Raw genomic sequence first — 23,751 nt, 5'->3', positions numbered from 1 at the left:
CTTTTACCAGCTTTGAATTTTTAAAGCTATAATTTTCACCGTAGTAACATATAGGATTTTCCTTTAGTTTAGGAACTGGAGCCTTGAAATAGACTGCGAGTTTTGGCACCAGACTACCAGTGTCAGGTTCTTCCAATAGCCTTGACATCTACCTCACTCTCTAGTTCATCTTCTACTATCTCGTAGTGATCTTCCCAAAAACCACCACACAGAAAAATTAATCTTATAAAGTGGGTGCAAAAAAAGATTTTTTTTTTTTTTTTTTTGGCAACTCCATAAGTAAACTTAATTACCTAGCGAGAAAATTGGAGCAAATTTTACGATAATTTTCAAAAAATGCAAAAACATCAACATCGAAAAAACATGGAAACCAAATCATCGATGGTCCAAAAACATCGAAAGTAAAACATCGATGTTAAAAACATCGATGTTTTAACAAAAACATCGATGTTTCCAAATCATCGACATCGATGTCGCACCCCTAGTTCAGATACGTTGAAAAAAGTGCAAAACCATTTAATGACAGCCTATTGAAACCATATTGAAGTTGAGCCTTTCACCTTTGATCATCTTTGTACTTATTTTTACTACAATTTGTTTTTCATGTGGTTAAAGAGAATCACATGTCAGTTTTTAATGCGTTTCTGTCAAGCCATACTATGTTCATGTTGTACAAGCAAATGCTTTAATTCATTTTTTTTTAACTTAAATAATTGCAGTTCTTAAGAACTATTTAACCCGAGTCATGTAGTATGATCAGTGTCAAAAAAAAAACTAATTTATTTCAATAAATACTAATTCATTAATTACTAATTATATGACTTTCTGAATTGGATCAATTTGCAATGTACCAATATTACGTATCGAGCAGTTGTCACTTGCAAATAAATTTTAGCTCCGATTAGTGTTGTGACCTGAAATAATAATTTCTGCTGCGAGCTCTGTCGGTCAAAATTATTTGCTCTTTTTTTAACTTACCTTATTTTTAATTTAAATGATTTCTCTTTATTCTCCCTTATCTTTTAGTTGTAAAGAATAATACTTCTGTTCAAGATCAAGATTTTATTTTTCGAAAGCCTCTCGAAGTCGAATTGAGGTTTCCCAGGGAGAAATTCAAGAAGTTTTATGGAGTTTCTCTTCCTTCCATTTCTGCGAGTGAAAGCAGTGGTAAGGATAGTTTTGTTTATTACCATCCCCCCCCCATCATTTCTTCTACTGTTATTGTATTACAGTAGGCGCCGCTTAAAGTTATCACTTTGGGACAAATATAGTTCTATAACAATAACCAACTGATAACAATAACCGAAAAGAATCCAGGAGACACAAAATATTGATTTTTTTCCAGTTAAGGTGCATTTATTTTGGCAACCTCAAATTCAAATCACAATGAGTCAACTGAACGCAGTTTCAAATTACAAATTATTAAATTAACAGAATGGAAATATCTGAATTATAGAAGGTTAAAGCTAAATTATGCAATTTTTAATCACATAGTAATAGGTGAAGTATAATATGACCGTTTTCCCCGACATTCGTAAACCAGTTTCAGAGCACATTCAGCTTTTCTATCTTTTCCAGCATGGTTTTGCTTGTTGTTTAAATTTTAGTTTAACTTTTGTTTTCAATATCGACACAATTCTTTAACAGCTTACAAAGTAATGGCAACAATGGAGGTCCTACATCAATGCCTGCAACATGTCCAGCGACTGAATTTTTTTAGGTGCAAAAGAAAGTTTTCTTAGGGGGAGTCTGTGGACACTGGGGGTGAACTTTCTGTAGCTTTATTCCTAGAAAAATTTTGAACTGCTATTGAAAACCACAAAATGCTACACAGAAAGTAAGTCTCGTCAGAGTTTGCCTATGTGTTTCTGTTAATTGAGGAACAAAAACGGGGAAAAAATTGAAAATTTATGAAAAATTGATAACAATAAACGAAAACGCTGATTACAATATCGGGTCATTCCGTGTCAAATCAACACACTTTTAATTAAAATTTTACCTCACCCCCTCAGATTTTGATAAAATTTGGCACACATATAGTGGGCACTAAGAATAACAAAAACACAAAATTTCAAATTTTTATCTTGAATAGTTTTTTGTGTACGGCCTTGTAAAGTTTTCAAAAAATCGTGAAAAAACTACAAACAAGCAATTTTCAAATTGCTCTAAAAGCTGTCAAAATTGAGTTAGAGAGGTGGGACCGGTGTTGTTTTGTAGCTTTTTTAATGCTCTTTTAAGAGATATGCAACATGTCCTATGTAGTAGTAAAAAAAGTTTTTTTTGGTGCAAATCAAATTTTTGATTTTGATTTTTTTCAAAAAGTACCACTTTTAAAATTTTCAAAAAAATTCTATAAATAGACAGTACTTTCATAAACTGCCATGCAAAGTTTTATGATGGGATGGTAATGGGATCTATGCCAAAAGAAAATATTACTGACCCCTATTTTTCTTGAATACCAGATTTTGACCAAATAATAATTATATTATTATAGTAAAATATATTGTAGTAAATGCTTTCATGACAGATATGAATGCATTGTACTTTAAATTCTTCTTATAAAAATATTAGTAAAAATTAAGGCAAATAAAACACCAAAATTTAAATAAAATTATATCAATTTATGCTGTATGAAAAGTTGATAAATTTACAATAAATATTGTTGTGGCTAAATAGTTTGATAAGCAAGTATTATTTAAAGAAAACTTTTCCCTTCCATTCACTTGATCCAGTATCTGCAGATCTAGCAAGTTGGTACCTTTCTGTGCAAGTTAAAACAAACACCAGTCTGCCACATGGCCCCCCATGTGGCAGTCTGGTTGACTAGGACCAGTCTAGCTAGGCCCAGAGCCTGTTGCTGGTTGTCACTTTTGTATTTGTATTTGCTCAAGCCAGACTCTCCACAAGCATTCATTCAGTGACTAGAGACCTTGCTAACAAGTAGTGTTTTAAATTTTATTACTGTCGTAAGTTATCCATTCCATAATGTAAAATAGTTGTGATACCTCACATAAAAGAATTATTTCTTTAAACTTCAGTATTTCTCATGTGTTAGTTTGAACACTCTTGAAAAATCTTTAATAAAGAAAATAATTTTTAACTTAAATAACTGCAATGTAAAAAGTTGCTTGGATGTATTTTCTTTCGAAAAAAGTCAACCAGGAATTTTTTTTATTCAAATTTAAAAAAAAAAAACCTTAGTAAAAAGTGGGTCAAACCTCCCAGTTTCCCCTACTCAAGTGATTTTTCATAAAATCTTATATCACTACATTAAAATTATTATTATTTGGTCAAAACTTTTTATGAAAATTTTATTGTAAATATTTATTGTATTTGTATTTCATACAGCATAAATTGATATAATTTTAAATTTTGGTATTTTATTTGCCTTAATTTTTACTAATATTTTTATAAGAAGAATTTAAAGTACAATACATTCATATCTGTCATGAAAGCATTTACTACAATATATTTTACTACAATAAAATAATTATTATTTGGTCAAAATCTGGTATTCAAGAAAAATAGGGGTCAGTAATATTTTCTTTTGGCATAGATCCCATTACCATCCCATCATAAAACTTTGCATGGCAGTTTATGAAAGTACTGTCTATTTATAGAATTTTTTTGAAAATTTTAAAAGTGGTACTTTTTGAAAAAAATCAAAATCAAAAATTTGATTTGCACCAAAAAAAACTTTTTTTACTACTACATAGGACATGTTGCATATCTCTTAAAAGAGCATTAAAAAAGCTACAAAATAACACCGTTCCCACCTCTCTAACTCAATTTTGACAGCTTTTAGAGCAATTTGAAAATTGCTTGTTTGTAGTTTTTTCACGATTTTTTGAAAACTTTACAAGGCCGTACACAAAAACTATTCAAGATAAAAATTTGAAATTTTGTGTTTTTGTTATTCTTAGTGCCCACTATATGTGTGCCAAATTTTATCAAAATCTGAGGGGGTGAGGTAAAATGGGTGTGTTGAGTTGACATGGAATGACCCTATCCGACTTTTTTAACGTGGGTGAACATGCAAGTGTTCCGGGACTTCGTGATTCTGATAACATTAAGCGAATGATAACATTAACCGTGATCGCATTAAGCGGCGCCTACTGTACTACATTTTTACTAATTATTTGAACAATTTTTGGTTCAAAAAATTACAACTTTGCTGACGAAAATAGTTATGTCAATTTTAGTGAATTAACACTAAATAATGTAACGGTAATGATGCAGTTAAATAATATTATTTTTCTTTAGCTTCACTGAAAGTTGAAAAATCAAATTTTAATTGTTCTTTGAAATTGCACAAAAGTAATTTTTTTATTTAGGAAATTCTTTTTTGACACGCTTTTATTAGCTTCACCTGTATGCATGTATGTATGTATCTTGTAACGGAATCTTGCAGCTCAAATTTCGCTCACTTCCTGCGATCGGATTCTTTCGAAATTTGGCACGCGACCTCAGACCCCATGACAATGCAATATTCTATAATCAAATTAATTTATTAACTCTTTTAATTGTTAGTATCCTCCAATTTTAATCAATATTTTGGCATAAATCCAACAATGTGAAAAAGGAAACATTTTAAAAAATACAGTAAAAAATGCTCGCAAAAATTATTTAAAAATATCTACAAAAACCTTCAATTTTTCTGCACCAGACAAAATGTGTTCCAATGTTCCAAGGTAATTAGAACATGAAATATAATTGTTTTTAACTAATTTGATGCCAAAATTTAGGTGAGAGTTTAATTGGAAACTCATTGCTGATCAGACCATTGTTGAGCAAAACTTTTATTCAAATGCATCTCAAATTTTCAAAGTAATATAAATATGATTTCCGCAAACATACATCAATGACTCACAGTAGCTTCCTATCGGGGTGACCTTGTCTTAACTTTAAAATATTACCTCGCACTTGTTTGATAAATAATTTCTTCAATTCAACTTTTACAAAAAGAAGTAATTGAATTTTGCCTGATAATTCTCCAACACACGACTAAAAAACAGAAAAATAAAGTAATAGTTTAAAAAACTAAAAAAAAAACACGCTTTCGTGGCAAAATGAACTAAAGAGTGAAAAATAGTCTTTGGATGATAGTAGTTGACCAATCACTTAATTTTAATGTAATACAAAAAAGCGTGGGGGGCTTCTTATCAGTTGTCTAGAATTTCTTCCATTTGTTGTCCAAGCAAAAATGTAAATAGACAGCACCCCACGCTTTTTTGTATTACATTAAAATGAAGTGATTGGTCAACTACTATCAGCCAAAGATTATTTTTAACTTTTTAGTTCATTTTGCTGCCAAAACGTGTTTTTTTAGTTTTTTAAACTATTAGTTTTTGTCTTCCTTATCTTTCAGAACATCAGATGAGATATATTTTGTACCTGTGAGTTTTTATGCATTAGATGTAAAGTTTACTTATTACAGCTGTTATTATGCTACTAGCTGCGTGCCCGGCGTTGCACGGGCTACCTAAAAAATGTAAGAGCAGTACAGTTGATGCTTTTGTAGTACACTGACACTAGTTTCTAACGCGTTAAGGAATAAATAAATGCGCGTAAAGCAAGGTTTAACTAAGGTTAGGTAACTAAAAATAAACTGCATGTAAATCACTCATTTACTTTACGACGTGCACGGTCCTCCTCGAAAATGAAAGTTATGTCATGTGACGCGTATTTAACAATCAGGCTTGAACAAAAAAAAACAGCAAAATTTTGCTGCAGATTACGGCAAAATAATCGAAAAGTAAACAACTTAAACACCCTGATTACAGGAAAAGCCTTAAAACAAAAGCCTAATTTTATTTCTTTATATTCGAGAAAAAAAATTGCAACAGATCTTTCATCTCAATGATTTTCTTCACCCGATATACATTTTAATAAAAGCGTTGTTGCGGAAAGTGGAGATGAAGCACTGAATAATCATTTGAATGGAGGAAAGCCTTCGAAAATGAGGGATTTGATTTTGAAATCTAAGAGTCATAATGAATAGTTTTTAATTGATATCTCCGCTAATTATTATCGAAGGATTATGTTAAACAGCCAAACATGAAGACGGGAAGATGACGAATCCATCGATACCTGGTTCGATGGTCAGTTCACTGTCGTTCGGGAGAAGAAGCTTGGACATAGATACATAGATACTCAGATTTTATATGTATAAGATAATAAACTGGGATGGGCCAGACCCAGTTTTTTTTGAAATTTGATCGCATCTGCTTTCATAACTGTCACTCATTTTGGTCTAGTAAGTAATTCTACCACCAGGGGTTCCCAACCTGTGAGTCATGACACCAATTGTTGTCGTGATGCATTTCATTTAAGGTTGCAACATAATTCCTACTTTTGAAATGCATAATAATGCACAATTTCAAAACTATAGCATAAGAAAATTAAGGGCATCATTTTTATTTTCTTTTTTAGCGATGTTAGTTACATAAAATTTTACTAATAAAAGTATACTATGAGAGAAATTTCAAAATTTGTCTCTGAGTTCCTATATTTCATTGATAGTTTCTTGTATTATGTGCTACTTATCATAAATTTACAAAATTTATTTATTTTTTTATTCTCTGATTTAAGTCAAATATACAGTAAATCGGAAAATCAGTGCTTGAGTCTGAGAGTGTGGAAATAGATATTGAAAATTTTAGTCGCTAACATTTTGTAATTTCTACAGTTGAATGGGTCCCTAGAAGGGCATATGTTACAAAATTAAATATTTTACAGGAAGGACTAAACTAAGAAAAAAATTAACTGTAGAATATTAATAAAGATCATCAAATGTAACATATGCCCTTCTTTCACAATCATTTTGGATAGTAACAATAATGCAAAAGTTTCAATTTTATGAAAAAATGAAAAATGTATTTTTTTTTGTCTGATTTCCGCAAAAAAAAAAATTTCAATAGTTGTGTGTTAAAGGCAGGGTTCGTGCTTTAAAAAAAAATTTTTTTTAATTAAAAAAATTGGATTTTTTAAACTTAAATTAGATTTTTTATTTTTTACTTTTATTAAATTTATAATTATTTATTATTTTACATTTATAAGCATAATATATATCATACAGTAGATGAATCTAATCAGCTTACTTTTCCAACTAAGATAAGTTCTCTAACTATTCAATACATTTTAAAGATTTATAAATACGGTGTAATACTTTGATGAGAAGTTACAAATTAAAAATGTCATAGTAAGGACTAAACTAAGAAAAATATTAACTGAAGAATATTGAAAAAGATAAGTGTAACATATGCCCTTCTTCTACAGACCAGTTCAGTTATGGTGCGTTACATGCATTACTGTATGTAAGTGTCTGAAACATCCCATGCAAGACATACGCAATGTGTGTATAGTCAACCCTCGTTTATCGCGGTTAATTCGTTCCAGGCTTTCCGGCGAAGTAGGATTCTGTATTTATAAACCGAATATTTTCCTAACTAGAGCACATTAACTTAGGGCAATTTAAATACCGTAAAATCCCGAAAGTAACCCCCCTATCGATTATAGCCCCCCCCTCCTTTTTTTGTGGAAAGTGAAATTATTTTAAAATCCTGAATATACCCCCCCCCCTTTTTCACCTGAAAAAAAATCTGATCATCTTCATTTTCCACTCCCTCTAAGAAAAAGGATAACATTTTCTGCTTTACTTGAAAAGCAATTACAGAGGTTTAGTTCTCCCCCCCCCCCCGCCCCCATGTGCAGGTTTTCTTTTCTAAAAAAAAAAAGAAAGAAAACAGAATGATTTGAACAAAAAAGAAAAAAATGGTCTCCACGGTTTATTCCTTCCAAAATGTTTCGACTCCTTTTGATGCAAGGGCGCCTGTTTTTTTTTTTTTTTGTTTTTTTTTTTTGACAGTATTACCGCAGAAATTTATTTGAATGTACTGCTTTTTATTTATTTTAGAAGGAGCGTTTTTGTTCTGACTTGTGAAAATGAACAATCTTCAACACAACGACATTTTGAAAACGTGGCGCCATTTTGGAAATGCGTTGCTTAAAAAGTAGCGCAAAACTTAAAAATAACCTTTTTTAAAGGCAGAATAAAATAATTGAACGAGTTAATGATCATCAGAAATGTATATTTCACAAAATCAAATAAGAGATTTGTCTCTGTTTGCGTTCACGAACTTTGCAAAGCTCAGTTTTCGAAATTAAGATCTTCGTAACGAATTGGCGGCCGTGATTGCGATTTTTGCTTTTATTCTGAAACAAGAACGTTAAGATTTTGCTTCTTTTACTGTAACCTTATTACATTCAGTACATGATGAATTTTCAAGCGATAAATTATAGGGATTTCGCCAACTAAGGTACAAAATCCTATCTTTTGAAAAAAATGGCGCCCACATGCAATTTTTTACTACTTGAAAATTAGGACAGGTTTTTATTAATTAATTTCTCACTCTTCATTAATATTAACTCTTATTTACTTATTTCTTTTCTGACTCTAAAATTAATTCTACTAAAAACAATTATTTTGGCTCATTTTTCAAAAAAATCTCGATTATAACCCCCCCCCCTTCTGAAATTAACAAGTTTTGTTTTGAAGGGGGGGGGTTACTTTCGGGATTTTACGGTAGGTTTTTAAAATAGTTAGAGCCCCCTAGACATAAAACAGCATCCTAAGCCACCATTACATTTGCATTACTTAATATATTACACAAAATATGAGAAAATAAGATATATTAGACGTAATAGATATCACATAGTTGTGTTTATTGGGAAATAAAACTACATACACACATGCAGTTCTTACACACTACTACTAATCTATGAAAAAACCTCAACTTGTTCGATGAAGAATCAATTGCCAGTTAGTGACCGTATATGAGCCCTCGTTCTTCCTCTACATTTATCTTCATTAAAGATATTAAGTATAACCGTATACAAGTTAAAAAGCTAGTACACTGTTGAACACCATTTACAGATGTATTTATCCCCTGGTGATTTATAATTCCCAGTTATAGTGTTTAACGGTTAAAATGAAATAGCGATTCCTACACTTTCTTCGGCGATGTTACACCTCCACTTCCTCAACTACAGCCCCTCAGAAGAGTACCTTACTTGGAAGACATACTTTGTTATTCTTTTGTAGGAAAAAGTTTACACGGGTGCATAAAGAAGGCTAATTACTATATTTGAAAAAAAAAAACTGAAAAAAACGCGATGTAGTGAAGCCGCGAAAGTCGAAGCGCAAAGTAGCGAGGGACGACTATATATTTTTTATAATATATGCTGGTGTACATATGGTGTAGTGGGTCATTTATTTACCATAAAAAGAAGGTTAGAAACCACTGTCTTAGGAATTACTAACTTTGTGTTTACTATTATTTTCAACACTTCCTATATTTTTTTATATTTTTGCTGTGCATTTGCACCCTCATTTTTCTTTTATGGCCGTTCGAAAATTTCTGTCCAGTCACATCCGAGTTAACTTGAACCGGCACTATTTGCAAAATTTTGTCTTAGTGCTTCATCCAAGCACCCGAGAAGGGGGGGGGGGTTCAAACGACAAAAAAGAATCGTTCGAATTTTGATTTTAGGGCCCGAAAAAAGCATTAAATCGCTCTTTCTACCTGAAATAATTATCCTATCAGTTCAAATTTATTGCCATTCGAAAGCCCGCGAAAAATACCCCTGAAATTGATTTAACTCCTTCGAATTTTGAAAAAAACGAAGGCTGTAAAATCACCGAGAAAAAGTTAACTCAATATAGTTAATGAAGATTTTAATAAAATTACTTTTATCTAGTCACTAAGGCATTTAAGATGGCAATAGATTTTGGAAGTCAAGGGACTTCCTTCTGGAAAAAAGTATGTAAAATTTGTGTGTTACCCAAATGCAAGGATTGTTTTCATCGTTTCTTCAAATTTTGAAAAAATACCATTGTGTTTGAAAAGTAAAAGTAAGAAATAATGACATAAAATTGTAGATTACTGCAGACGCAAATTTCAGGCTTATAAGGAACCCCTTTTTCAGTGCAAAATAAGTGCATTAAAAAATTTCACTATTATTTTGAAGAAGAGTTCCTTGTAATGCTGAAGCACATGTCTGGCAGTAATCTGCAATTTTTGTGCAACATGATGTCGTTATTTCTTTTTCTTTTTTTTAAATTACGCCCGTAGTTGCAACTATGAAATATGGTGACTTTTTTAAAAAATAATTCTAAAATGAAATTTAGAAAATAATTCTTTGAAAAAAAAAATGCTCCAAAAATGTTTTTTGGCAATGGCAAAAGTTTTGATGTGTTTTTGGTAATTGTAGGAAATAGATGCAATAAGTAAACAAATAGTGCAGTAAATCTTGAAGAAAATAAAAGTTTTTGAAAATTGAGCATGAAGTTAGTGGAATTTATAAGACTTTATTCACGTCATACGTTTTTTACTCGTTGAGATTTCCCCAAGTTGGCAATGCTTACTCTTATGCAACGCTTTGAGTCTAATTGTATTACTTTTTGCCATTGGATTATGTTCTTTTACTTATATCACTACCTGGATTTAACGACTGTCAAAGGACTGGAAAAAGTTATCGTTAAATCAAGGATATTGTTTAAATCGAGGAGAACAGTCATTTACTATAATCAAATGCAGGGGCCAATCCTGGATTTTTTTTTCGCTACCTATTTTTGTGAAAGTATTGCATCATTCTATTTTTGCGAAAGTTTTTTTTATCAGCATTGTTTTTGTGAAATTTTAGACGCATCCTAATTTTTGTAAAAGAAGTAGTGGAACAAGTGAAATTTTAGTTCGAAAAGTGTAAATGTCAGCAAGTATTATTTTTAACAAGTTTCGTTTTTTTTTTCAGCCGAAAACCTAAGAAGTACGAAAAATACCTTCGTAATTTCAGTTTAATGGTCTCATGTACTGCGTACAATATAGGAAATTATCAGAAAAACGGCTTCCCAAAACAGATGTTGAAAGATTGCGATAATATTGCATAAATACACTTTGGTGTGAAACAGCTAAAAATGAGTCAAAATACTACAAGAAGGTTTCTATTTAAGCGATTGTTCATATAAACCGCTTATAATTTTATTTTATGAGTATATTTTGTTTTCAACAGAGAAACAAATTTCATATTTTAAAATGCGAATTTTTGTGAAATTTTCCATGTTTTTGTGAAGCTACTGATTTTATTACTTGATTTTTGTGAAAGTGCCGATTTCAAAATAAGATTTTTGTGAAGGTACCGAAAAACGGTAGCAAAATCAGCCTGTATTGGGCCCTGAAATGTATCATTAAATCGAGCAGGGCCGTATACAAGAGGGGGGGGGGTCGAACCCTCCCCCCCCCCTAAATGTTCGGTTTGACATTCATTTAAATGTTTGTTTATATTTAAAATTTGCCAAAAAATATTGTTCCAAAACTCAAATGTCTTTCATATGTATATTAATTGCATAAAACACTTTCATAAAAGACAACCACACGACTAGAACATCAGCACAACTTTCTTTATAGTTCGTAAGCTCTGCAGGAAAGTTTTTAAGCCATGCCCGAAATCATTTTCTGGTTACGGCCCTGAAATCGAGGAAATTGTTAAATTGAGTATCGTCAAATCGAAGTTACGTTGTATATGATTCAAATAGTCCTCAGTAATTTCTGTGCAAACGCGACCAAGAATATTGTAATCGTCCAAAGTAATTGTGCACTAGTATTAATTACTTATTTACGAAAAATCTGCTAATTTCTAAAATTCTAGGCATAATTTTAGCCAACATTTTTCCGTTCCTTTTTTAAAAGGCCGGTATTTCATTGAAGAACTATTTTGTTTTTAAAGTAAGACAAAACAACGTTAGAAGAAGCACAAATTTGTAAATTACAGCAGACACGTGTTTCGGCGTTACAGGGAACGCCTTTTTCAATGCAAAAAATAGTCGGATGTCTTTTCATCCATAAGCTCATTATTTTTTGCATTGAAAAAGGCGTTCCCTGTAACGCCGAAACACGTGTCTGCTGTAATTTACAAATTTGTGCTTCTTCTAACGTTGTTTTGTCTTACTTTACTGTTCAGCACAAAGGTATTTATTTACCTTATTTTGTTTTTGTTTTTTCATGATGAAATTTTTATCTCGATTATGATAAATGTTTTAAATGCTATATTTCTAGAGCCCTTAGTGTTTGAAGATAAAATAGCTGCTTTGAAGGCCATCAAAACTCACAAAGGTGCTCGATTTAAAGAATTCTCGAGCAAAGAAGATGCCTTGGAATTTGCGAAACAGTATGCTGATTTGATTCCCGAGTCACCTGCGTCTGTACATAATAAGCAAGTTGTAAAAGGCATGTTTTTTTTTCTTTGTTTTCATTCTAACCAGAAAGTCGCCCGTCAATGGGTAAAAATTGCTTCTACGTTTTAATGAAGCCAATGCCTGTTTGGTGATAGTTTGATCGTTGAAATTTTAACCCAAACTCCAGTAGCTAGCGTTCATTAATGACCACTTTAATGCAAGAATAGTTGCTAATATTTATTGTTATCTATGCATATTTATCATATAATTGTTATTTACAGCTAGTCCTGAAAGTCAGTCGGTTTTTCGGCAGCCCACCAGTCAGCAAACGGTGCAAGTTCGCAAAGCTATCGAAAAAGGAGATTTCGAAAAATTTACTTCGGCCGTTTGGTCGAATCCTTTGTATTTGATAAATGGCGCAGATTCTCCCACCATCATGCAAGTAAGCCGATTTATGCTTCAAAAGTAGCAATTATGTTATCTTTTAAACCAACATGGCATCTCTTTTTAACAACATTTGAAGAAATATTTAACACAATAAATTTTTTATGTTATATTTTGTAAGTAAGTCTAACAGAGTTTTGTGCTTGGAGAACTCATATACTTCCTTTGAGATATAATCTTGATTTTTTGTCAGAAACGGGGCAAAAAAAAAAAGCCTTCAGTCATGTGTACTACAGCACAATAACCTAAAGATTATTTTCCTGTAGTATATTATGTTCTCATCAGTTTTGAATAGTAATTTTCTTCAAATGTATTTTATTTTATCCCTATACACTGCTGCAAATCATGTGGAAATTTTAAAGAAAAATCGCACAAGAGATTTTTTTTGAGTTTTATTTTGAAATATTGAGCGCAAGATACTCGAAATTTATTTTTTTACTTTTCAAAAGACAGTTCAGCTTGCTTCACAGTAAATATGAAGGCATGGCCAAAATGAATTTTTTTTAAAAGTTAAGTTTGGTTTGTTATTTAACTCCATCGAAAATCTCATGTGTAATACTTGTAACAGAATGAAAGTTTCGGTACGAACGAGTTTCATTTCGAGACAAACCGAAGTTTTGATACATTCAATAAAAAATTTCGGGATTTAATACACTTGTTTATTTATTGTTGGTTATTGTTCTTCTTTTCTAAAAGCAGTACACCCCAAAGCAGAATACTACTAAATTTGCGACGCACGTCGCAGAACTGATGCCTGAACTGCAGAACAATGCTACTCAAATGTGAGAGAAAAAACTCAGACAAATTTTCTGCAGAAATTCTACAGAAACTGCAGTTTTTCTGCAAATATCTTCCAACTCAAGATAAAATTCTTCAAAAAGTCTGCAGATATCTTTAAAATACCATTAAATCTAAAATTCTTGGAAATTACAATAATTCGGCGGAAAACTCGCAAAAAATGTTGAATTCGATAAGTCATCTGCAGGAACTTAAGATTTACTTTGAACTTAAAGAAATCTACAGAATTTGCGCAAAGCTTCTGCAGAAATTTCATATTTTAAATCTGAAAAGATTCTGATTTTTCTAACGCTTTTGGTTTTTCCCTCAATCGACCCTCATCCACTGCAGTTTCCTCCATAAACCTTTTTTTTTTATTCATTCCAACGTCTATCGCCGAAAATTACGTGTCTTGTTTGAGATTTCAATCCTTTTGCATCCAGAAAATAATTCAGTTATTTAGAAAGTTTTTAAGTGTTTTACTATTTGCTACCCTAACTCGACTCATTTTACTTATTATTTAAGTAATTTATTATTTTTTTAAACATTATTTTAATTTCTTAGAAGAATTTTTAGAAAATTTTGTATCTTTGCTCTTTTTATGCATTTTAGGAAGCATGTAAAACATTTTTGGAGAATCTCAATCGGTTTAGGTTCCACAGAGATGCACAGCAGCAGTAAAGTTTTAAAAAGTGAAAAAAAAATAAATAAATAAATAAACTCCTGTATGAAACGCTCCCGATTTAGGGCTCCCGATTTGTGGAAAAGATCACGTTGGTTGCTTGTGCATACAATGCTTGAAGTACTTGCTGAACAATTTTGGTCAAATGATTTTACGTTGCAGAACATCGTCAAGTATTCTGCTTTGGGGGCAGTACATTTTAATAAGAAAGTTAAAATTTTCTGAATGTAGTATAAATACTTGCTAAAGGAAATTGAAAATGTGAATATAATTACGCTAGACACCCAGTGTGGCCAGTTGTAGGAAGTCTGCACTCTCCCTCAGAATTTGAAATAACCAAGATTAGTACATTGTAATAAGGTTATTAGTGGTTTAAAATAGTACTAATTCTTTCGAAAATATTGTTTTTGTTACTTCTTTGTTTTTTCCCGCAATTTCACTTGACGCCTAATACAAACAAATTCGTGAGTTTTTCGCATTTTGTTTTAACCAAGTTCAACCACTGTAGTTTGAAGCAGTTTCTATGCTTTACAGTCCACGACACTAACTTTGCTGTATGTAGGTTTTCATTATTTTACTAGCTGCATCAACCAGGTCAAGTGACGCGTGTTCAACAATCAGGCCTGAACCAGAAAAATAAAATCTAAAATTTCCCGACAGATCGCGGGCAAATAACCAAAACCAGGGTTCGTACGGGTCATGGAAATCCTGGAAAGTCATGGAAAAAAAATTACAAAATTTCAGACCTGGAAAAGTCATGGAAAATTGAAATTTTCATTGAAAGTCATGGAAATTTATTTCAAGTCATGGAAAAATGTCCTGGACAAAGAGAAAGGAACAGTAGCTAAAGGAGCATTAGAAATCGTGAGTGATTTAACAGTACTGCACATAAAAGCTATTAAAAATGGAAAATTGAATGATCCCAAAATCAAATCTGAATTTTGAAATCCCATTGCATCCACTTCTGTAGCAGTTGTTTGCCATTTTATGCGATGTGATTTTACTGCCTGGACATCACTTATTTTGAATTTTCTGTTATTTTCAATACTTCTTTTGTTTCATATTCTGTAGTAGCAAAATTTCACATTCTTAGTTTTGCCACGCTCACTCAAAAAAAAAAGCAATTCAATCGCAAGCGAGTTCGATTCCATCACTCGTAAGGACTTTATTATTAAATTTATCAGAGTTTATCTTAATTTGTTGAATGTTTTGAAAATAAAGATCTTAAGTCAGGCGATAAAATACAGAAAAAGAGGAATTTTTAATGCTCTAAAACAGTAGTGCCCAACATACGGCACGCAAATCTAATCCATGCGACTGCTACGTTCAATGTCGGGAATTAAACGTATTCTGGAATTTCTGAACCTATTAATTTATATGCATTTGAAAATATGCAAATTTGTAAGCAAAACAAATATACTTTTGAATCAGAAGATTGATTCATTGCTGAATGGTTTTTTCTAAAAAGATCTGGTTTAGAAACATAAAGAACTAAACTATGTGGCTTTATTTTAAAGAACCAAAATACTGTCAAGTTACGTGGATGATTAAAGGCACTGTTGACTCTAAAAAGTAACTTTTGAAGCAAATTTATTGGAACTTAGTGATTACTCATTCAACCTTTGTCCCATTCAATTTCATTCTGCCTGTTTTAAAAAAAAATCAGACATTTAAGCATCGTCATATTCGCCTCGCTGCATTTTTACTTTACGAAAATTTACATGATGAAGACAAATAAGAATAGTTTAGTTTTTTAAGTGTGCACTTATATTTTTTCCATTACGAGTAAGTGCTTCAATGAGGCTGTGACATTCAAATAGACGTTTTGCTAATGCTCATTTCCAAATATTACCAAGTTTGAGATTAAATAGTGCTATTATCTTCGTGTAAAGAGGTCCTGAAAATTTTCATTGAAGTCATGAAAAAGTTTTGGAAAAGTCATGAAATTTTTTCATCCAAATAGAGTATGAACCCTGCAAAACGAAATATTTTAAATTCCTCGATTATAGGGAAAGCGTCAAAGCAAAAGCAAGAATTTTATATGTTCATAGTTGAGGAAAAAATGGCAACAAATCTTTCTTCTCAGTGATTTTATTCACTCTAATTAAATCTGAGCTTGCGGCAGAGGATAAATTTCCGATTCAATATTTATGTTCCTTTACTCAAAAATGTTTATAACTTTTCTCCTGGTGATTTTACAGCCTTGGGGTGGTTTTGAAATCCAAAGGAACGCAATCTACTTCAGGATTCTTTTTTGCGTGCTTTTGAATGAGACTGAAATCAAAACAATCGGCTTAGTATTTCGGGTAGAAAAAGCTATTTTATGACATTTTCGGGTCCTAAAATTACGATTCTAGTAGTTCGTTCCATTTTTGGAGTTTGAAAACCTGCCTGCATTCCTTCTAAGGTGCCCGAGTACTTCCTGCCAAATTCAGTCGAGATTCTACAAAAACAGGATTTGTATAAAAAACATATACATGTAAATAGATATATATATATATACAGTAGAAGACCGTTATAACGCACTCCTTGGGACCAGAGCTTTTGCGTTATACAGGTTTTTGCGTTATACAGATCATTTCACAAATTTTGAAACTAAGATACAGAATATATCTATATATTAGCACTTCAGAATGAGTTTTATCTGCAATGAGTATTAAAGCACCAATATTACAATGAGTTATTCACAAATAAATATGTTTCACAATCAAAATCCTGCACTTCTGATAGCTTCATGGTTTGCATAACAGCTGCATTTTCAAGAGCCATCTGGTATTTTCTGTTTACTATGAGTCCTCATTTTCAATTTAAAAGCTTTGAAATAGGATGGAAAGATGAAAAACTTTCAAAATTTAATTTGCCTGACCATTTTTATTTTTTAAAATCAAAACAGAGGTATTTTTTAAGCTTCAAAACCTATTGTTTGCTTTAGAAAAGTTGTGCGGTTTATAGAGAATTGCGTTATATAGGTTGGCGTTATAACGGTCTCCTACTGTATACTTTGTTTTATTTATATCGTTTTTTTTTAATGAAAAATCATTTTATTCAAATGCACATCATAGATAATCTGTAGATAATCGGAACTTACCTCTCCCATTTTATAGGAAGGAACCCGTTACAATGCTCTTCACGTGGCTTCGAAATCCAACCGTCCGAAAATGTGCGAGGAAATACTGAAAACTGTGGAAGATCCCAAGTTTTTGAAACTCCTGTACCCCGAAGATACGGAAATCACGAGAACGAACAGGATTCATCACATCACGGATCTTTATTTAAATTCTGTTGACAAAGCAGTAAGTGAAAATGACTTTCTCAATCACTGCAAAGCCAGAGAGAGCTAGAACACTGTCAAATCTTGTTATTGTGTCATCCTCAAGATTTTTTTTAAAAAATTGTTACTAATTAAATGATTAAATATAGTTGAGAAAAAGTGCCATCATTAATAGACCATCCCTAATCAAATATTGAAAAATAAAAAGCTAAAAGTGGGATATTGAGATGGGGCTTTGCTACTTTTGTGCCTTTCTTTGACACAAATTGTCTGACATAGACATTTTTATTTATTTTATTTATTTATTTATTTGTTTATTTTTATTTATTTATTTATTTTTATTTATTTATTTATTTATTTATTTTTGAATTGGTGAAACTGCTGTAACAAGCTGTTAATTTTTATTAACACGCTTTTATTAGCTTCACCTGTATGTATGTATGTATGTATGTATGTATGTATCTTGTAACCGAATCTTGCGGCCCAAATTTCGCCCACTTCCTGCGATCGGATTCTTTTGAAGTTTGGCACGTGACCTCAGACCCGATGACAATGCAATGTTCTATAATCAAATTAATTAAGGAACTCTTTTAATTGCTAGTTTCCTCCAATTTTAATCAATATTTTGGCATAAATCCAACAATGTGAAGAAGGAAAAATTTTAAAAAATACATTCAAAAATGCTCGCAAAAATTATTTAAAAATATCTATAAAAAACTTTCATTTTTCTGCATCAGACAAAATGTGTTCCAATGTTCCAAGGTAATTAGAACATGAAATATAATTGTTTTTAACTTATTTCATGCCAAAATTTAGGTGAGCCTTCCATTGGAAATTCATTGCTGATCAGATCATTGTTGAGCAAAACTTTTATTTAAATGCATCTCAAATTTTCAAAGTATTGTAAATATGATTTTCGCACACATACATCGATGACTGAGATGGATTAGCTTTTTTTGGGCAAATTTCATGAATATAAAAATTTTGAACAATGTTGAAATGAATATTTTTTCGTAAAACAAGTTAAACTAAAAAGAAGAAAATAAAATAATAGTTTAAAAGCTAAAAAAACACGCTTTCGTAGCAAAATGAACTAAAAAGTGAAAAATAATCTTTGGATGATAGTAGTTGACCAATGACTCAATTTTAATGTAATACAAAAAAGCATGGGGGGCTTCTTATCGGTTGTCTTGAATTTCTTCCATTTGTTGTCCAAGCAAAAATGTAAATAGACCCCACGCTTTTTTGTATTCCATTAAAATTAAGTGATTGGTCAACTACAATCATCCAAAGGTTATTTTTCACTTTTTAGTTCATTTTGCTACGAAAGCGTGCTTTTTATAGTTTTTTTAAAGCTATTATTTTATTCTCAGGGAATTCTCAGGGAAATTTTAATTTCTGGAAAAAAACAGGAAATCATCGGGGTATTTTAAAATTTTCTAAAAATGTGAGGGAAAATTGTAATTTTCAATCTCCAAACATGTCAAGTTTTCCTCCCTAAAATTTCTTTTCATTTGGACACAAAAGTGTTTTTTTTTTTTTTGCCAAACAAAACTTGCTAAATATTCTAACAATGTTTTTAAGAACTGTTACAAACCCAACCCGGACAGGAAATGATAAAAATTTGCAAAAGTTGTTCCAATTCCTGTTTCTTCATTAAAAAAAAAAAAAAATATTGCTCAAAAGTTCTGATAATCATGTCAGTCCTTATTATTAACATTTTAGTTTTTTTGTTTCATACCAGCTGTTGATCTCAATATTTTTGCATCTGTGTGTGGATTTTTTTTTTTTTTAAACACTTTTGATTATTACTAAGCTTTATTAAAAGGCTTGTTTCTAAAAGTTTAGTTTTCATCATTAAAACTTGAATTCAGGAATATTGAATTGAATAGAATTTCAATTCCATATTCCTGAATTCAAGTTTAAATGATCATAGAACTGATCATTTTGAGTGCAAAGTTTCAAATGTTGCAAGTTAAATACTGAATAGAACAATATTTAATTGAAAAAAAACTTTGTCTTAAAATATTTTGAATGTTAATCTTACTGCTTTCTCTTTTGTTTTCTGACATAAAAATCCAGTTTTTCCTCCTATTTTTCAAACTAAAATCTATTGCTTGTGTTTCTTGCAAAAATTGCAGGCATGCAATATTAATGTTGTCTTATCCATTAGTTATGTGTGATACCAACGATTTTAAAATCGTGGAAATTTATAAAGCTAAAGCAGAGAAATATCAGGGATTTTTTTTCCCCCAGGATTTTGTTACAGTAAAACCTGTAAAGTTGACCACCTTTGTAAGTTGACCACCTGTCTATGTTGACCGCTTTTGTCAGGAACGGAATTAGTCCTATCTTATGTAATGAAGGAAAACCTCTGTAACTTGACCACCTCTCTATCTTGACCACCTGTCTATCTTGACCACTAATGAACACCAAGTTTGGTTTGGAGTATTGTAAAAAACCCTTTGTAAGTTGACCACTTGGTTTATTTTTTAAAATTTTATTCAGCAAATTATTATTATTATTTTAAGCTTTCCAAGAATATTTCTGATGCCAGACCAGCATTTTACCAACTAAATGAAGCAGCAGCATAACTAAACCTGCTTTTGAGTTTAACTACATGGGAAAACTACTAAGAACCCTTTTATTCCCCAAACTTGTTTTTCTTCTGTTGTTCAGCGAAAAATTTAATTTTTGATTAGCTATAAATTTTTAGGAACTATTAATATAAAATGAGTAACTTTTCATAAACAATAAGGCGCTTTTTTTTTTTTGATCAATTGACTGAAATTTTAAATTTGCACGACACATTATACGTCATTCTGGGAAAGTAATCTCTAAAAATATTTGAATAACATCTTAAATTATTGTTTCAAAGTAATGCTAAACAATGAAAGTGAGTTAAACAGAAAGAGTAGGTGTCAATTGCAAGAATTACAAAAGGTGTCGTGGTGCAAGAATTACAAAAAAAAAAATCATAATCCCCTGTATAAGTTGACCACCTGTCTAAGTTGACCACCAAAGTACTGCACCGCAAGTGGTCAACTTACACAGGTTTCACTGTACCACCATTTCTAAGTGTGATATTATTTTTTAAAGACGCAAAACTTCTTTAGCTTTTTTATTTCTGTATTTATCGCCTTATATTTATTTTTTCTCCCTTTAGCTTTTGGAAACTCCTTTGCATATAGCTGCAAAATTTGGATTTCTAGAAGTGGTGAAAATACTTCTCGCTCATCCATTCTGTGACAAAACTAAGATTAATAAATACGGATCTTTAGCCAAGGAGGTAAATGCATGCATTATCTTTTTTGTATTTCATTGTTCAAAACTGTAAAAAAAAAAACTATTTGCAGGGGTGATTGTGTTCCGGTATTTTACCGAATTTCCGGACGTATTTCCGGTATTTTTATATCCAAAAATACCGGAATTCTGTTTTTTTTTCTTTGTTATGCTTTTATCTCCCTACCTCCGCAATTTTTTTAAATTATATAATACTCAACAAATATACCTGCAAGAGCCTTAAGATGGACACCTATCCCTTAAGATGGACAAATGTCAAGATAATTTGTATAACACCAGCTCAAAAGTAACTTTGTAACCCATTAAAAATTTAATCACATGTACACACACTATTTTGACTCAGAACTATTTAATACTATGGCAAAGGTGCACTTAAGTAATAGGGGCCAAAGATTACCCCCCCCCCCCCCCCCCCCGTTCTCGCTTTGAAACTTTCAGGTATTTTTTGATGAACTCGCAATCACCCCTGACATATCAAACCTAAACTGATAATTTTTGGAACCTTTTTTTAAGTCAAATTAGAGGGATCAGCTTATACAAAATCTGCTTATTTTGCAAAGAAAAAATGATCGGCACTCTTGTGATGCTCCTGCAAGCGATAAATTGCTACTGCCAAATAAATATAATGCTTGTTGTTTGTTTATTGAAAGAAATTAACAGCTGAAAATAAGTTTGGTTTTATCACAGCTAATTAGCAGCGGTGTTGTTGTAAACGTTTCTGAAAAGGCGTTGGTAAGCACTTTTCTCCCCACTCATGATTTAACTAGCTGTACCCGACGCACGTTGCTACGCCAACAAAAAAATACACCATTATATTGATTTTCATGACAATCGGTTGAACGGGGCAGAAGTTGCTACTCTGCAGTGCCACCTGGTGGTGAGTGGCTTCAATGAGCCTATTATGCACCTTCTCCGTGGAAAAATACATAGATATAGCCATTTTCTTTCATGATAATCGGTCCAGGTATCCAGTGAAGCCTCACATTTTTTACTCACGCCGTTTGCAAGGTCCATCCATCGCTAAAAATATCAAATAGAAAAAGTTTTAAATCCCCCCGTTGCATGAAAAGCCATAAAACAATAAAGAAAGAATTTATTTGTTCAAACTCAAGAAAAATGGCTTCTTATCAAGGAGATCTTTCATGCGAATTCATTTCTGCATTTTATTCGTATTTATCCAATGGATTGTGACTTAAATCGGAATAAAAAAGGAACGATCGATCGGATTTTTTTCGAACGGGTCTATAGACATTCCCAGTACCAAAAATAACAAACGGTGAAAGTTTCAGCCAAATCTGCCGGGTAGTTTTTGAGTTCATGGATGACATACAGACAAACATTCATTTCTATATATATAGATAAACAATAATTGTAATAATATATATCAGTGAAATGAACTTAGAACTGCAAAAGGGATAGTAAGGGTGGGGGGAAAATATGATCGCTTCAGATAGGGTTACCAAATTCAAAATTATCACCATTTAGCGTCTGGATTTAAACTTTTATAATGACTAGATTAGAAAATATTCTCATCATTTTACCAGCTGGTCAATATTTGCGTTTTTATGGTGCGGGTGCGATGTTTAACTGTTATTTTGGGAGAAAATCATATGGTTTTGATTTTTCGATGCTAATAAGGATGATTAACTTTAAATAAACTCTTTTAATTACCGTTTTTTTTTCTTTAGATGTCTACATTTTGAAAAATGCAATTTTTTAACATCCGATATGAGATCCGATATATTTTGTTCTTTTTTCAAGCTAACTTCGCTTTATTAGGATTCAAATTAATGAAAAGTCTCTTTATTTCTGTTAGAACTCTTATTTCAAGTTTTTAAAGCAAAATTCCGTTTTCTGTTATGAGTCAAAAATTAAAATGCTGAATAGATGGTTTATTTATTTATTTTGCTTCAACTGTGTCCACAGATATTAATGATATGTTTATCATAGGACTCTAAAATGTAATTTTAAAATAATTTTATCAAAAATATTTCTTTTACTTGCCGTTTTTTTTTCTTTAGATGTAATTGACGTTCAGATGTATAATATAGATGTAGCATTTTGAAAAGTACAATCTTTTAACATCCGATATGAGAATCATATTTTGTTCATTTTTCAAGCTAACTTCGCTTTGTTAGGATTCAAATTAATGAAAAGTCTCTTTATTTCTGTTAGAACTCTCATTTCAAGTTTTTAAAGCAAAATTCCATTTTCTGTTATGAGTCAAAAATTAAAATGCTGAATAGATGGTTTATTTTATTTTTTGGGTCAACTGTGTCCACAGATATTAATGATATGTTTATCATAGGACTCTAAAATGTAATTTTAAAATAATTTTATCAAAAATATTTCTTTTACTTGCCGTTTTTTTTTTCTTTAGATGTAATTGATGTTTAGATGTGTAATTTAGATGTAGCTTTTTGAAAAGTACAATCTTTTAACATCCGATATGAGAATCATAGTTTGTTCTTTTTTCAAGCTAACTTCGCTTTATTAGGATGCAAATATATGAAAAGTCTGTATTTTTGTTGGAACAATCATTTCAAGTTTTTAAAGCAAAATTCCATTTTCTGTTATGAGTCAAAAATTAAAATGCTGAATAGATGGTTTATTTTATTTTTTGGGTCAACTGTGTCCACAGATATTAATGATATGTTTATCATAGGACTCTAAAATGTAATTTTAAAATAATTTTATCAAAAATATTTCTTTTACTTGCCGTTTTTTTTTTCTTTAGATGTAATTGATGTTTAGATGTGTAATTTAGATGTAGCTTTTTGAAAAGTACAATCTTTTAACATCCGATATGAGAATCATAGTTTGTTCTTTTTTCAAGCTAACTTCGCTTTATTAGGATGCAAATATATGAAAAGTCTGTATTTTTGTTGGAACAATCATTTCAAGTTTTTAAAGCAAAATTCCATTTTCTGTTATGAGTCAAAAATTAAAATGCTGAATCAATGGTTTAATTTATTTTTGCTTTAACTGTGTCCACAGATATTAATGATATGTTTATCATAGGACTCTAAAATGCAATTTAAA

General features: G+C 31.2%; 1 protein-coding gene across 1 annotated transcript in view; it reads left to right on the top strand.

Moving 5' to 3' along the window:
- Positions 1-23,751, top strand: part of LOC129233033 (ankyrin repeat and LEM domain-containing protein 2-like) — a 56,067-nt gene that overhangs the window by 2,267 nt on the left and 30,049 nt on the right. Inside the window, exons 2-6 of the mRNA XM_054867114.1 lie at positions 1,027-1,167; positions 12,114-12,284; positions 12,514-12,674; positions 17,240-17,428; positions 20,573-20,695. Of these exons, the coding sequence (XP_054723089.1) occupies positions 1,027-1,167; positions 12,114-12,284; positions 12,514-12,674; positions 17,240-17,428; positions 20,573-20,695 (785 nt within the window). The remainder of the gene's footprint in view (positions 1-1,026; positions 1,168-12,113; positions 12,285-12,513; positions 12,675-17,239; positions 17,429-20,572; positions 20,696-23,751) is intronic.

The sequence above is a fragment of the Uloborus diversus genome, unplaced genomic scaffold, assembly GCF_026930045.1.
Source record: "Uloborus diversus isolate 005 unplaced genomic scaffold, Udiv.v.3.1 scaffold_15, whole genome shotgun sequence".
NCBI classification, from domain to species: domain Eukaryota; kingdom Metazoa; phylum Arthropoda; class Arachnida; order Araneae; family Uloboridae; genus Uloborus; species Uloborus diversus.
The sequence above is the reverse complement of the archived record's forward strand: the minus strand, read 5'-3'. Positions and strand labels throughout refer to the sequence as shown.